Source organism: Acipenser ruthenus, chromosome 28 (genome assembly GCF_902713425.1).
Source record: "Acipenser ruthenus chromosome 28, fAciRut3.2 maternal haplotype, whole genome shotgun sequence".
In the NCBI taxonomy this organism is placed as follows: domain Eukaryota; kingdom Metazoa; phylum Chordata; class Actinopteri; order Acipenseriformes; family Acipenseridae; genus Acipenser; species Acipenser ruthenus.
The window spans coordinates 25,790,920-25,806,023 of NC_081216.1; the positions used below are offsets into that span (position 1 = coordinate 25,790,920).

At 35.3% G+C, this 15,104-nt stretch overlaps 1 protein-coding gene across 1 annotated transcript in view; it reads right to left on the reverse strand.

Moving 5' to 3' along the window:
- Positions 1-14,996, reverse strand: part of LOC117434787 (doublecortin domain-containing protein 1-like) — a 79,957-nt gene extending 64,961 nt beyond the window's left edge. Inside the window, exons 1-5 of the mRNA XM_059002944.1 lie at positions 14,935-14,996; positions 8,909-9,102; positions 6,275-6,538; positions 5,337-5,463; positions 4,724-4,886 (exon numbers count right to left, since the gene is read on the reverse strand). Coding sequence (XP_058858927.1) covers positions 4,724-4,886; positions 5,337-5,463; positions 6,275-6,538; positions 8,909-9,078 — 724 coding nt within the window. The 5' untranslated portion in view covers positions 9,079-9,102; positions 14,935-14,996. The remainder of the gene's footprint in view (positions 1-4,723; positions 4,887-5,336; positions 5,464-6,274; positions 6,539-8,908; positions 9,103-14,934) is intronic.
- Between the last annotated feature and the right edge of the window lie 108 nt (positions 14,997-15,104).

Here is a 15,104-nt window from a genome sequence, read left to right on the forward strand (position 1 = left end):
AGGGTGTCTGCTAAGAAATAAATAATAATAATATAGAGAACAGTCTAGCTGCACTGAAGACAACCTTACAGCAAGTGCAAGTCAGGGAACCATACAGTGTATATATATATATATATATATATATATATATATATATATATATATATATATATATATATATATTTATACATATTTGTAAAGTTTTCCAAGAAGGGAAGTTATCCAATATTTGTAATAAAAAAAAAAAAAGGTTTGACTACAACTACTTTTTTTATATGACAGTTTGTAGATGTGATCATAAAAATAACATTTAAGCCTAGACATGCTTGATTCTAGTAACAACTCTTAAATAAGAATAATATAAAAACATACAATGTACCTTCTGCATGATATACAGTAGTTAACTATCTTTTGGGTCTAAGGTAACAATCCTTCAACATATATATAATAATAAACAAAAGTTCTGTTCAAACAGGTCCAGAGTTGTTGTTTAACACCCTGGGCTTGTTTATGACATTTTAAAATGCAATAACCTTGCTCTGACATCTTGTCACAAATGACCTGTTTAACAGTTGACTCAAATTACAAACAGACAATTTGCTATGTCAATCATCACGTCTTACTTGTCTTGAGTACATTCTTATAGAAGGAACAGCACATTTCTGAAATGTTTTCATAGTTACATTCTCTAAGCCCTTGACAAGATGCAGTAGAATGCAATTGGTCACATACAGTCCAGGGTGGGCCAGCTTTATTGCAGATTCCTTTGCTATTACTCTTCAACCAAAATTGGGCCCATTTAAGCATACAAAAGTACTGCTATACTTTCACATTGCTTGTTTCATATATATATATATATATATATATATATATATATTAGGGCTTGATCGGTTAATTTATGGGCATTAGTTGATTAATCAGTAGATTAATCGGTAGATTCATCTGTGCACATTTTTAATAAATGTGATATAGATATTATAGTGGCTGTCTTGCAAATTTGGCTGTCTTGGGAATTTGGTCTTTTTAAAAGAATTTTACACAGAACAACCATTCTTTCGGGCCACTGTCAGTCACATACTAGTACCTGAAAACAAGACAGCTGGGCTGCGTTTCCAACATTGGTTGTTTAATCTACCATTATAGCTACGTACTTGGCTTCCTTCCTGAACTTCTGTTCTGCATCTAGAAGAACAGGAGGCACCGAAGAGATTAAGCCGTTCAGAATCTTGTTACAGGTACCCGAGAATACTGTGGCTATTGACAAGTGATTGCTTAACATGCTGTCATAGTCACAAATCAGAGAAAGTAATTCCACATAATTACCTCTATTTGAAGAATTGGTGCCTTCGTTGTGCCCTCTGAATGTCAGTTCAGAACAGAATCAATCAAGCGTTTAAGAACCTCACTAGTTATTCTTTCTTGATCATTGTGATGTATTGTATCCCTACACTTGTGCTCATCCAGTTAAACATCAATCCGGGTTTGTACAAAAGTTTTTAGTGTTACAGTGGCTAGCAAGTGACTTTGTGAACACTCATGTTTTTGTGTTGACTTTGCTAGACATCCTAGATTGCTGTAGCCTTTTCTGTACTGAACAAAAAGCCACGGATACCTTTTAATAATTTGAATGTTGGAAGTGGCGAGTATATCCCTTCCCTTCCTGTGTCACTTCGGGTATTTGTGGTGTATACCTCAATTTTTACAGAGAAAATTCTTCTTGAAAACTGATTTGTAATCAAATCGATTACAATGTCTCTGTTGTCTTAAGACATTTTTTTTTTTTTAATTTGTAAAAAGCTATTCGAAATATTACTTTGAAGTTCTCAATATAATTCTCAATAATGGTCTCTATAATAAGTAATATCACGTGAAATTCAGCTATTCTTACACCCTACCCTAGCCATATTTGTCCCGCCTCTGGTCACTATTGATTGGACAGCTGTAAAACCAGGGCAGATCTTTGACTTTCCCATTGGTTAAACTCCCAATTATGTCCCGGCTCTGCTCACTCAGGATTGGGCAAGGGGCAGATCTTTGACTTTCCCATTGGTTAAACCTACTAAAGACCTTCAACAGTTTATGTTCCGCCTCCGCTCACTTATGCAGATCTTCTACTGGTTGCTTTTATTTTATATACAAAAATAAAATTGTGCACAATTAAACTGTAAAAACATTTTTTTATCTGCGATCAACTCTTTAGTTGATTAACCGGTCTGAATCAGAGCAGCCCTAATATGAGAAAGGCCTTGGATATAATATATTGGCATTTACTACTCAAGTTGTAAGGTCTACTAAACAATGTGCACAGATGTTTCATTATTATGTAACCCGGTTTCAGCCAGGCTTGCTTACAAGCAGGTTTATAATGTAAGTAAGTTATAATAATACAGTGCCAAAATGCACTAATGAGTAAACCATGTCCCTGTGTTATGATGTATTTGTGTCATGGAGAGGGGCATGGTCAAAAGTTTCAATGGCATTAAAGTTAGCAGGGTATTTTTTTAGTTTTTTAGACTTTTCTTAACTAAGTTAGCAATTTATTTGATGGGGGATACATGTTTAAAAATATATATACTTACAACAACAAAACATTAGGTTAAGATAATTATGGTTAAAGTATATTGTTAGTTTATTTAATCAAATATATACCACCATTTAAAAAATAATAGCATATTTTTCTTACTATAAAATCAAAAGTATTGCCAATTACAGAAAAAAAAAAAATCTTGCATTGCAATAAAACATCTTTGCTATGATACTTCTGGATCAGGTAACATACCTAAATGCCTCACCTTTTCTTAGATGCATGTTTAAAATTGGCAAGCATTCTTGAGAACATTTGCAGCACAATCTAAGCATAGCATGCTTCATTAAACTCAAAGAGTTTACGCTTTTCTTGAAATACAGAAAATGACAGAGCAATTACATTTTACTGTGCATTAGGTTAGCAGGAGTGTTACCTTGCTACCAGGTTCCCCGACTAGTGCCTGAAATGTCTCAATTATAAAGATGTAAATACATCATTTCCTTGACACATACACCTACAAAACAGATGACTGCTCACACCATTCCTCGTCAATCTGGACTTGTCATAACGAATCATCTCACTTAAGAAACACTGGAAAACTTTTTGTGACAGGCTTCACTTTTCTCAGATGTGACACCTCTGTCGTTTGGCTCTTTGTAGAGTATTTACAAGATACATACTGAGTAGAGACACTTGGTGCTTGTCAACCAAAACTAATTCTTAAAACGCCTAGTAACTAATACTAAATGTATAGCTGAAATGTAATCGCACAAGTGTTTTTTTTTTTTTTTTTTTTTTAATTATGAGATGGAATAAGGAACAGTTTTACTCCAAAATGTCTTTTCAGTATTTGTCGTTCAAGTTTTGGGCTCAGGAGCTAAATCTACCTGTATCCTGTTTCTGGTGTTATTCTGTTTATTAATTTTTTTTAAGTTTTTTTTAAGTTTTTTTTCCTGTCCACTTCACCTTTAATACTAAAGATAGCAATTCTCTGTCTAACCTATACTACACTCTGCCCAAGCTCACCTAGTAGTTTTGGTCTCAACAGACAAGGCCCATCTGCCACCTGCTCCACTCTGTGTCCCAGCGACAACTGTCGAGCAGCACAAAGATTGATTATCAGTCAAAAACCATCGCACAGCACCAGATTTTGGTGGGTTAAGCTTGCTGATCCAGCAAGAGCCAGTATGAAATTCTAGTGCTGCGTGCCAGCATTGTGGTGCTGTAAGAGCAGCAGAGCATGTCGCCATGAAACCCAGCCAAAGCAACACAGATGAAGTGCAGAAGTCTATGACCAGGACTTGGCTTAAGGGAAAATATTCTGAAATAAACTTAAGCGTCATATGGTGCAGTCACACGAACTGTACTTACAGTGTAAGTCATTGCAAGTAAAGTCTTTACATTTTAGTAAGCTTATAAAACAGATTTCCTTTTTTATTTTTTAGTAAGGTACATTAATCACAATAATTGAATAAGGGAAAGCGTTACACAGGAGAATCTGAAAATCTTCAGAAACAGTGGTCATTGATAGAATATAACGGCGGTTACACACGTTTATTCATCTTTGCATTGACTTTTAGGATCTGATGATTACTGATATACCACATATGTATTAATATTAAAGCAATTATGTATTTTTCCTGAAGCCAACATTAATTTTGAGCTTTGATGGTGGGGTTTAACTGTATCTACTACACATTTTATCACAAACATAAACAGAAGCCAAACTGTAAACCAAACACGTTTTTAATTTGAATAAAAAATGTTAAGCACCCTAATATACGCTTACGCAGTCAGATACTAACAAGGTATGAAAATGCAAGCTGCAGTTTTGGGGTCTGAAAATATGCTTCGCATATTGCAGACCCCCAAATCTGCTGTCATGCTAGCATAATAAACATAATGAATTGGGTCTGTTAATGCCACCTAAACTAATGTGAAGATTCAATAATTCTCTGATTGAATGTATTATCTTTTTCTGCGTTTAACCTCCTGCAGTCTCCCTAATGTCCATTTAAATCCAAATTAAATTAAGCACTGATGCTAATAAAGGGCATTAAACAAAGCTGTCAGTACACGTTTCTGTCATTAAGCACATTATCCTTTCGCAGAGCTGTAAATGAGTAAACATTCATTTTGTCAATCTATGCAGTGTGACACGATAATAAATCCTTTTTTCTTTTATGCAGCACTGATTATTTTGACTGATTTTGGTACCTTTGATTTTTTTAAAAGGATCCACAAAGGGCTCTCCGGTTGAAATATAAACTTCAGCATCGTGAGGAATGTCTTTGGGTTCATGCGCTTCTTCACCACTGAGCAGAAAAACGCGGCGAGCTGCAGTGTTTAGATTGAGCTTCACGGTGCACTCTTCCAGCAGCTGAAACCCAAGAACAGATAAGAGCATTCACTGTTCAAGTAAATAGTCTAGAAATGCTGCAATATAAGTCATTTAATAACATGCACATACTGTTTGACACCTTTATCGTTCCAGGTTTTCATTCTACAGGTAAAAACTGACAATATGTTTTCATGTGCTATTTTAACCGTCTATTAAAAACATGCACACACAAAACATGGTCTTTGATCCAGGCTATTCTATCTGTAACACTAAAGATACATAAATATATATATATTTTTTGCAGGGAATTCAATATATTCGCAATGAGCTTGTCCCTGAAGTTTTATTTATTTATTTTTTATTGTTGCTTTCAATTCATCAAGAAGTACCAGTGACAAATGGAGTTGATCTGCAATGGAATTACTGTGCCTCCAGATATTTTGAAAAGTATCTTAATAACAGAGAGAGAGAGAGGGGGATAATAATTACCAATTTAAAGTTGGAGGAAGCCACTTTAGCAAACACACTTCTAGATCCATTCTTGTAAGCCATCACTCTGATTACCCATGGTTGGCGCTTAAAGATTGGAGGCTTTCTTGAAGATGAAAGTGAATACCTTCATAGAAAAAAAAAGAATAATAATAATTATATTAATATATATATATATATATATATATATATATATATATATATATATATATATATATATATATATATATATATTTAGCTCAAAGAGCCAGCTGTCCTTATATATATTCTGCATTCTGAACTGCATGCATTATCTGTATATGTATATACAGGCATTTATTGTATTTATAGGTTAATATATATCATATTTATAGGTGAATCATAAACCAGGATCAATAATTAAGTTACAGTAAACATATACAGTATGGTATACTGTCAGTGTGCACTGTACCAGGATGATCTATATTCTATAGTGCAGCCTGTATTGAAGCCTGTAGCTGCTTGTATACGCCCTCGCTCCTTGAAGGGTTAATGCATGCATGGTTGATCTATACAACTGAAGAGCAGCCTAACATTACATGTTATTCTGCGGTTGCACCTGCAATATGTGCCAAAGTCATTACTGCTTTTATCTTGCCAATCAATAAAGTTCTGAAACCCGCCACATCACATTTTTAAAGTCCCTTGAGCAGAATCAATGAGGAGCCTATTCCACATTGCCACTACTGCTAAGATTGCTGACAGAATGCAGATCTCTTTGTTTTTACTCACAGGAAACCAACACCTAGAACAAGACATGACAAAAAAAAAAACTACTACCCCAAGATGACACTCTTCCATAGTCAATGACCTTTATATATTCCAAATTTCTTTATTAAAAGCAAGCATCTATGGCCACACCAAACACTGCATGCTTAAATGCCGACTACGAGTAAAAGAAGCAGAGGTTTTACAATTACCTAAGCGGAGCCGGTGGAGCACTGAGGGGTCTTTTACTCGTGGCTGGTAATACAAGGCTTGAATTGCTTATACTGTTTGATGTGCTGCTGTCACTTTGTGAAGCGCCGGCATTGCTTTGGACTGAATTTGTTTCATCTCGAGATTGTGACCTCCTTGACACCGCTGCAGATTGTGGGCGAGGGCCTTTGGAAGAACTCGCTGCTGAATGCCTTTTTCTTTTGGGATCTTTTAACATTGCATTTCCATAAGGAGATGTGAACTTTCTGAAAAAAAAAAAAAGAAATGAAAAGGAAACAGCATGCGGAGAACAATCAGGCACACCCATTAGGAGGAAATAGTTTCCAAGCCTTATTAAGAACTGAAAGAATGCAAAAATGCTGTTGTTTTTATGGAGGGGGGGGGGGGGGGGGTCATATACATATGTCTGTAAGTATTGCTAAGCTTTATATAAACTGTGTTGTTATGGAATTTCTTAATCCTCACCATGCCTTAGTGAGTTGCTTTAGTCACCACAGCTAAGATCTATCAAATATAGCACCCATTCATCTATAATTGTATTACCTCTAGAACTGCAAAATTGTGCACAGTACCTCCTGTACGTCATACTTTTTTTTCATTTCCCTGCTTTTATCCAGCAAAGGATAAATACAACAGATGTGGAACTAATAGTAACACTTCAGTTTAGAGTTCTGTTATAAGAGGTTATATACATTAACCTTGTAATTAAATATATAATAATATTCATATAAAGTGTTTTAGCAAAACTAAATATGGCAAAGGTGTATAAGAATATATTATGCTATTATATCTATTGATAAGAAAATATATTGTTATGAGAACTGTACCTACTGTAAACTATAGGGTTATCTGTCATGAAGTCTCCTAAATTATTACTGCATCTACAGTACAGGGATATCCTGGCAGGCATCACAAACAAGGCAGATTTGAGCACAGTTAGGATTTGAGATCTGTAAAGTGCTTGATGCGCTTGAGCTGCAGAGGGCTAGTATTACACAAAAACAGGAGATACAGTCCAGCACATTTACACACTTTCATTGTTAGCTCACAGATAACAAACCAAACAGACCAAAAGAGACTTTTCAAAGGGAGATACAGTTTCCTTGGATACAGATGCAGAACCAAGTAGCACTCATAGTGAGTGTCCTAGTCCTGCTTATATGCTGGACTTGTGCTTTAATTGGTTAATTGCCAGTCAAACAAAAAACCCTCAATGGATGAATGCACAAGGATCCACATACCTTTGCTGCTCGGGAGACTAGGAATTGAGTTTAAACAACAATTAATTAATACTTTAAACAATTAAACTATATATACAATAATTATACACACTATAATCATTTACATTTGTGGAGATGACTTTTATTTTTCAAAAAGTAGGCAGCTTAGCCCAAGCAATCCCCCCCAGCCGATTCATTTATGGAAACCGTCACCCCGCCACATACAGTACACTGCAGCACAGCCTTGGCCCAACTTGTACTACCGTCATATGAGACTTATGGGAAGGGTACAAAAATGTATAGCTATCAGTTCCTTCAATAAGATATTCTCTTCTTCCATAATAGTCTTGTAAAACTGCAATTCTGTAATTCTTTTAGCACAATACAATGAATTAAAAAGTTTTAATTCCCCAAAAGAAACACTATTGTGAGTTATTCATCCCCTCACAATGTTAGCCGGAATGCTTTCTTGCTGTGGTGTCAGAACAATTGTGCATCACAGAACCTCTACAAATCTAGTCATTTTCCATATTCTTAGACACCAGGCCCCATGAGGCCAGCAATCCTATTCAAAAGTGAAAAAATGCTGCAACGCTGACAGACCAGGCTTCAATGAGCAGTATGCAGCTCTAGCCTATTTCATGATATATTAGCAGCAAATTCCCCCCTCAGATAATAACAGCTGGCAGGGGTTTAGCCTTGCTGTGGCTCACTGCCAGACTACTGTCAGTCAAACAGTTCCTTTTCGTACTTCAACTCTACAAAAAACTATTGTGGAGAATTTGCATTGGCTGGTAATACTTCCATATAATACAATGCATCAAGCTGTGGCAAAGCTCTTTAATCTGTTATTTTTCAGTAGTAGTCTTTATCTCAGGCATTGCTTATCACCACAAGAGGTTTTAGTAAAAAAAAAACCCTTTCATTCTCTTTTACACTACTGTTCCCTTCTGTCTCCTAATCATAGCATCATCAAAGAGGTATTCTTTTTTTAGTCGCTTCGGTATAGATTTTACGGTAAGAAACACGCACCCGCCAAAAAACACTAAATCTGGCAGGGATCCAGAGTATTTCACTCTTTGAACTAAGTGTGCAGAAATAGGGACTGTATTTTTTTTTTCTCTCCTACCAGTGAGGGAACTAATCAGGCTGCGTTGAAGGGCATAAATAGAAGAAACAAACAACAGATGATCGCTGACAAAGCTGTGCGCTATACTTGAACTTGCAAGTGGTTAGCACTCATCTATAATAAAGGCTGCTTAAATGCTTCATTCTTTGGCTCTCTTGAGCCTCGCCACCTCTGCAACAATATTAATGCACAGATTGATTCAAGCTTCAGTTCAGTTTATTATTCAGGAGTGCTCAATACTGTTCTACTGTTCTGGAAGTGCTTACCTGGGAAGTTGATACTGTGGTGACGGGCAGGTTTTGCTCAACTTGTCATGGTACTGTTGCACTAACAGGTCTTCTAAACTACTTTGTCGAGAGTGCATAGAGCCATTGTATGATGTGCTGCTCGACCTGCTGCCAATAGAGCTGGCACCTGCTGATCTCTTACTTGCCATCCCGTTTGAAGGATACTGTAAAACCTGTTGTTAAAACAAAGAAATGTGTTTAAAGTTCACTCAGCCACATAATAAAGGACTGTATTAAGTTACTTACTGAAAAATATAATATTTACAGGGTAAAATAAGAAAACACTGCAAAAAAAAAAATGAACACATTTAATAAAAATACTTGCCATGGGAAACACAAACCAAGAATTCTTCCACTAGAATTGCCCATTCGTATAATGCAAGGCATGTTTTTAGGAACCCACAAAATCATTATCTAGACTACTTAAGGATCTGTGAAGTCATATTATTTTCTCTAAACGTACATTAAATTGTTCATATTTTTAGGATTTGCACCTACCTTTATCATTTTTGTTTTACAGTTCTGGTTAACAACATACAATAAAACTGACAGCTGGGATTATGCACTTAAATGACATCCTCTGGATGAGTAGAAACAGCTGGACAGGCTCATTATTTACATGCTTGAAGTCTTAAAAACCAGTGAATGTACTGAAGTAATAAACCAAAAGATGCATGTTCTGTTTAAGTAATACCTGGCAACAACAGGTTTGCTTGCTGACTCTAGCATCCTACGCATTTGCTACTGTCTGAAAAACTTTGTAAAAGCTGTAATCTGACTCTTGGAGGAAAGGTCACAATCTTTTTAAACCACCTGACAACTGAGTAGATAAACACCTTTCTAAAATCTGCATTTCATTCTCCGAATGAACAATTTCTCAAATTAAAACTGCTGAAATGCGTGATGTACTGTAAAATAACACCTTTTACATGTCTTTAATTTTAACCAGCTAAGCAGAAACAAAACATCTGTAAGAGATATTTTACCGGTCTCTGTTTACCGGTCTCTCTGCTATTATTTCTCGCCCTCCACTTTTTCTTATATCACTCCATTATGCAACACAATGGTAATCACATTGTAAAAAAATAAATACATCTAAAGCTTTAAACCCTTATAAAACTTTAACATAGTCAAAGCATAGCAAAGTGTAATAAAGAATGGTGAAAGCATGGTAAAGCAAACATAGGCATTGTAAAGCCGATAGACGAACGGTCAAGCCTATATCAAATATGGGAAACTATAGTAAATGGACATTACAACTATGGGAAACAGCATGGGAAAACAGCATTTTTTAAAGCATTTTTTGTTAGTTAACATCATGACAACTTTTGTCACTTTTATCTTTAAAGTCTGTTTCAAAGCTCTTTTCAAAATGCCTGCTCTTGTGCACTGGGGTTTGAGATCTGTCCTCTAAATCACTGCAGGAAGAGCGATTAAAAAAACAAAACAAAACAAACAAAAAAAACCATAACAACAAGTGCTCTGTCTTTTCTGTTCCGTACCACATCCTGGATCGTTATTGTTGTGTTTCCTGTGTGACAATGTGAGCAATAATCCTGACACTAGAGCAGACATTTTGAAAAGAGCTTTGGACAAAAGTTGTCAGGCTGTTAAAACAAAAATCACAAGTATGTTATTTAAACGTGTAATGCTATATTTTTTGAAACCCCACTACTTAGTTTTTAAGCTTTTGAAATGAATATGCACCTTTACATGAGGGTTAAGTTACTGTATATCTGTAGCACTTAAAAACAGGTGTGCAGTCCCATACTCCCGGATAAATACTTCAAAATGTTTAATTGCGTGACTTGCAATGCGCAGCCTTTTAAAGTTATCTGTGAAGTTAATTTTGGCTGCTACACACATGTACATTTACGAGGCTCTGAGGTGGCTTAATGCCTACAGAACTGCTATACTGTACCCCAAGTTTTCCTTAAGCCTGATATGATTTTATCTTTACTGGACTTTTAAAGCTAATTAGAATTAAGATTCCTTCATATAAAAATTCTAATAGTTTACTGTCTTCATTATTTATTAATATATCTAATGCATATTTCCCAGAAGTCCACCGCTATATTAAAATAGATTATAGCAAATGTACAATTACTTATGGATGAAAACACATTATGTACAGCAGACCTGTGTCGCATTTAAGAAAATCATGCATTTGAATGATTTTCATACTCAACTAAGTGGCTGGAAAAGAGAAAATGCTGTGGCACTACCTGCATTCAAATATCTTTAAAAAATATGAGCATTACAAAAAACCTTTCTGATGAAACTTAAACTAAGACTAGATGATACATGGTACAGATTATGGTCTTTACTCTGGTACAGGGAACCAGGTAGGGCCAGAGCATGATAAACTATAACAAGTACAACACATTATTCAGACATGAATATAATAATGTGCAATGAAAACGTTTTTCCTTATAAAAAAAGGAAAAACATCAGTACAAACCTGCCTGTGCAATTCTAACTCTATCTCCTCTCCTGGTGGCTGTTTTGTCTCCAGATGAATGTATGCTCTCATATTCCAGCTGTTTTAGATGATAATTGCATTTTTCATGCAGATGTTGCCAGTGTAAACTGTGAAACACTGCTTATCCATCATGTTTACACAGAGTGCTCTGAATATTTCCTCTGGCTGCTCTGCTGTTGTCTCAAAATGTTTTTGAGCAGTTTGCCCTGACAAGTAATCAAAGTGACATAAAACAAGCATGTTGTGTCGTAACTAGTTTTGCCAAGCACGAAGAAAATACCAGCATGGGGTGTTTTAATTTTTATTTTTTCTCTCTCAATCTAAATCAAACACACCGACACCGGTATCACCTTCACACCTCCAGTTTAGAAAGAAAAGCATGCTTTCATAAACGTGTACAGCAGAGTAGATGCAGAATTTTAAGAAAACAAACTGAAATGGCCCTAATAAATAAATAAATAAATAAATAAATAAATAAATAAATAAATAAATAATGCAATTTGCATTTTCTTTTAAATTATATAGAAACTACAGCAACACAGATGCTGTCAAAAAAACAAAGACTTACAGTACAAAAAAAAAACATTGTTTTTTTTGCTATACATTTTACTAAAAAGTTGAAACTGAGTAACCTGCATACATGTCAGAAGCTAACTCAAGACCACAGTAAATACTCTGGAAAGAAAAGGCATGTTCTGTAAGAGGAACATCCTTACAATGAAGCACTTGACTGAAGTTAATGCACTTGCATTGTATTCTATTACCTTTTTTGTGAAAACATCTACATTAATAACGGTGGACACTAAATGGCCTGTAAACAGATGAAGACTTCTTCGAATGCAGGTCTACAGTCAACTACTGCTGAGAACATCTGCAACACAGCACACAGGAGCTCGTCTTTCCAGTACTACAACTTCTCAAAACTACTATTTAACAATCAAAGCTTAAGGACATGGTCAACAATACAATAAACAACGTTGGAAATATATCTTTCACGAAAATGTGTGTTCATTTTTTGTATCTCAAGAGGCAAGGTATAAATTTATGATAATCTATGAAAAACAATTATTATTCATCGCCTCTCACTCCTCATCACTTAGATGATTGGTAAATGAAGAGTGAATGTGCTGTCAGATTTCTAATTGCTTTGTAATGCGTCTGAAACAAGGAAATAATTAAACGCAAACAATGTGTCACTTGTCTGTTACATGAACTATCCATCACTGGAAAAATATGCTCATTAAAGGATGTGCTAATGAGCTACAAAAGTAATTTTCTGCATGATACCGAAGATCAATTAAATAATTCCCTCCACAATTAACAAAAATGATTCTATATTTTACACGTAGGCTGCCTTTCATATTTTCTGATAAAATGTTACATTTCTGATAAAATGTTAAAATTGTTATACGAAGTGAAGAACTTACTTCGGAAAAGACTTCTACTGTACATATTTAACATATATTTATACTAAAAAAAAAAAAAAAAAAAATCCTATCTAAAACCTTTAAAAATTCAAGTATGTAGATATTTCACATAGTGCCTGGCTTTCTTCAGCTGGCAAATGTTAACTGGTTAACATATCATGACATTTGTAGTAGATCTCCATTGTGTGAGTAGGGGGGCTGGGGGTGAAATTTAGTTATATCAATCTTATCATTAGTACTCACTGAATAAAACAAATGAAAAAATCAATGCTATAAATAACAATGACCATAAGCCTGAAAGGTCCCAGTGTGAACCCTGAACATTTCTTCATTAGACTACTTAATTGACTTAAATAGACTTCATCCTTTACTACATAACACTTTGTAACCTAGAAATTAACACCTCATGCTGATAGATATCGCAAGCCTGAATGAAAACGAAGAGAATGTCATCTGAGACCACTGCTAATGAAGGACTGGATAATGCTGCATGTATGTGTGGAGCCAACTGTATTTCATTTGAATAGCATTTACCATATTGTTAACCACCTCCACCACCCGTATAGTATAATTACATGGACTCTCATATTTTGAATACATTTGAAAATGGAAAAGAGAAAATATGAGGAGTGAGCTGTAATGAATGCCTGCCATGTGTTGGAGAGTAATGTTTACATTATGCTAGTAGACTGATTGCTTAAACATGTAGCTGGGGTAAAATGTAACGATGCACACACACACCCATAAAGCACATCACTGACACTAAACTGAAATCATTTTTCTCTCCCCTTTCTATGTAAAATGTCAAGGCATACACAAGGATATACTAAAGAAACTGTCAAATCGCTTTCATATTGTAGTAGGCGGTGTTATTGCCTGCTACAATATTAAAGTAATTTCACAGCATTTCTTCGGTATATCCATGTGCAAGTCTACAGGCTGTTCCCATAGAAACACATTATTTTCTGTGTAGCCTTATTGTTACAAAGCTAAATAAGAAATCTACCTTTTTCAATCCTCAAAATACTACAAAAAGGTTATTGGAGGGTTATTTAGCCTTTAAATTATGTGCATTGTTTGGTTTTTAAGAGTCCCCTTGAAACAACGAGCATGCAACTGTTCGTTGGGCAGGACAGTATTTCACATTCAAAATAGAAAGAGGGACAGTTGGGACCCTGTATAACAAAGATTACAAAACAACAACATGTAAAGTTGGTCCATCGTGCAGTTTTGACGACAGACAACTTCAGTGATTTTAATGTATCCGATTTTCTTTTTTTTCAATTTGTACACAATGGTACTGAACATGTCTGAGAATGTGGATAAGACAGTAGTGCATCAAACGAATCAAATTCAGAATTGTGCATGAATAAATCTTGCATTACGTACATCACAAAGCTGCTGCTGCTGCTGCTGCTGGTGAAAAAAATGATGCTGTTTGAAGTGTCCACAACCAGCAACAACATATTGTTTTTTTTAAAAAAAAAATTGTTTTTATGTTCAGGTTTAGCGCTGTGACGCTGTGAAACATGACTCTTCAGGAGTTTGACTTGGCTTTATGCATCAGGTCTGACAGAGACATAGCTAATGATAGTGGATAACCCATCTGTATGCAATAGATAGGACAAGTAGTGTACAGACTAGACTGCGGACCCTACAGTACTGTAGGACCTCAGGATATATGTTTATCTTAATTTTGTTTATTTGTTTATTGCTTAAAAACAAAACAGTTATAATAAACTTATAATAGTGGGTTAAAGACACACCACATTAAGTCGACTTCAAAATCTGCATAATTACTGCAGTATAATTATCATCATCATTATTGTTACTATAATCATGGAAAATTACTTTAGTATCTATATCTCTTTAAATAGGGGGATGTGTTTTTTTCCAACATTTTATTATTCTAAGCATTTTTTAACAGTAAAACTGTCCTTTTTTGAACTCAGATCTTTGCCGTTTTGACTCCAATCAGACCACAAGCTTGCACACCTGCCGATGCGTGTGCTATACCACTGTTTTCCTAATGATATTGCAATAATGTTCTGAATTCTCTAGTCTCTAGTAAGAAAAATCATATCGAACGAGCTTACCTTTTCTTATGCAACTCTCGCCGTACGAAGTTGTCTATTGGTTTCCATGGAGATGGCGTCACACATGCTGAACAACTTCCTATGTGTGTGTCTCATGTTTTTGCTCCGGCTGGAAAACATCCACCTAAAATAGTTTTCTATTGTTAATTGAGAACACGCGTCTCGTTTTT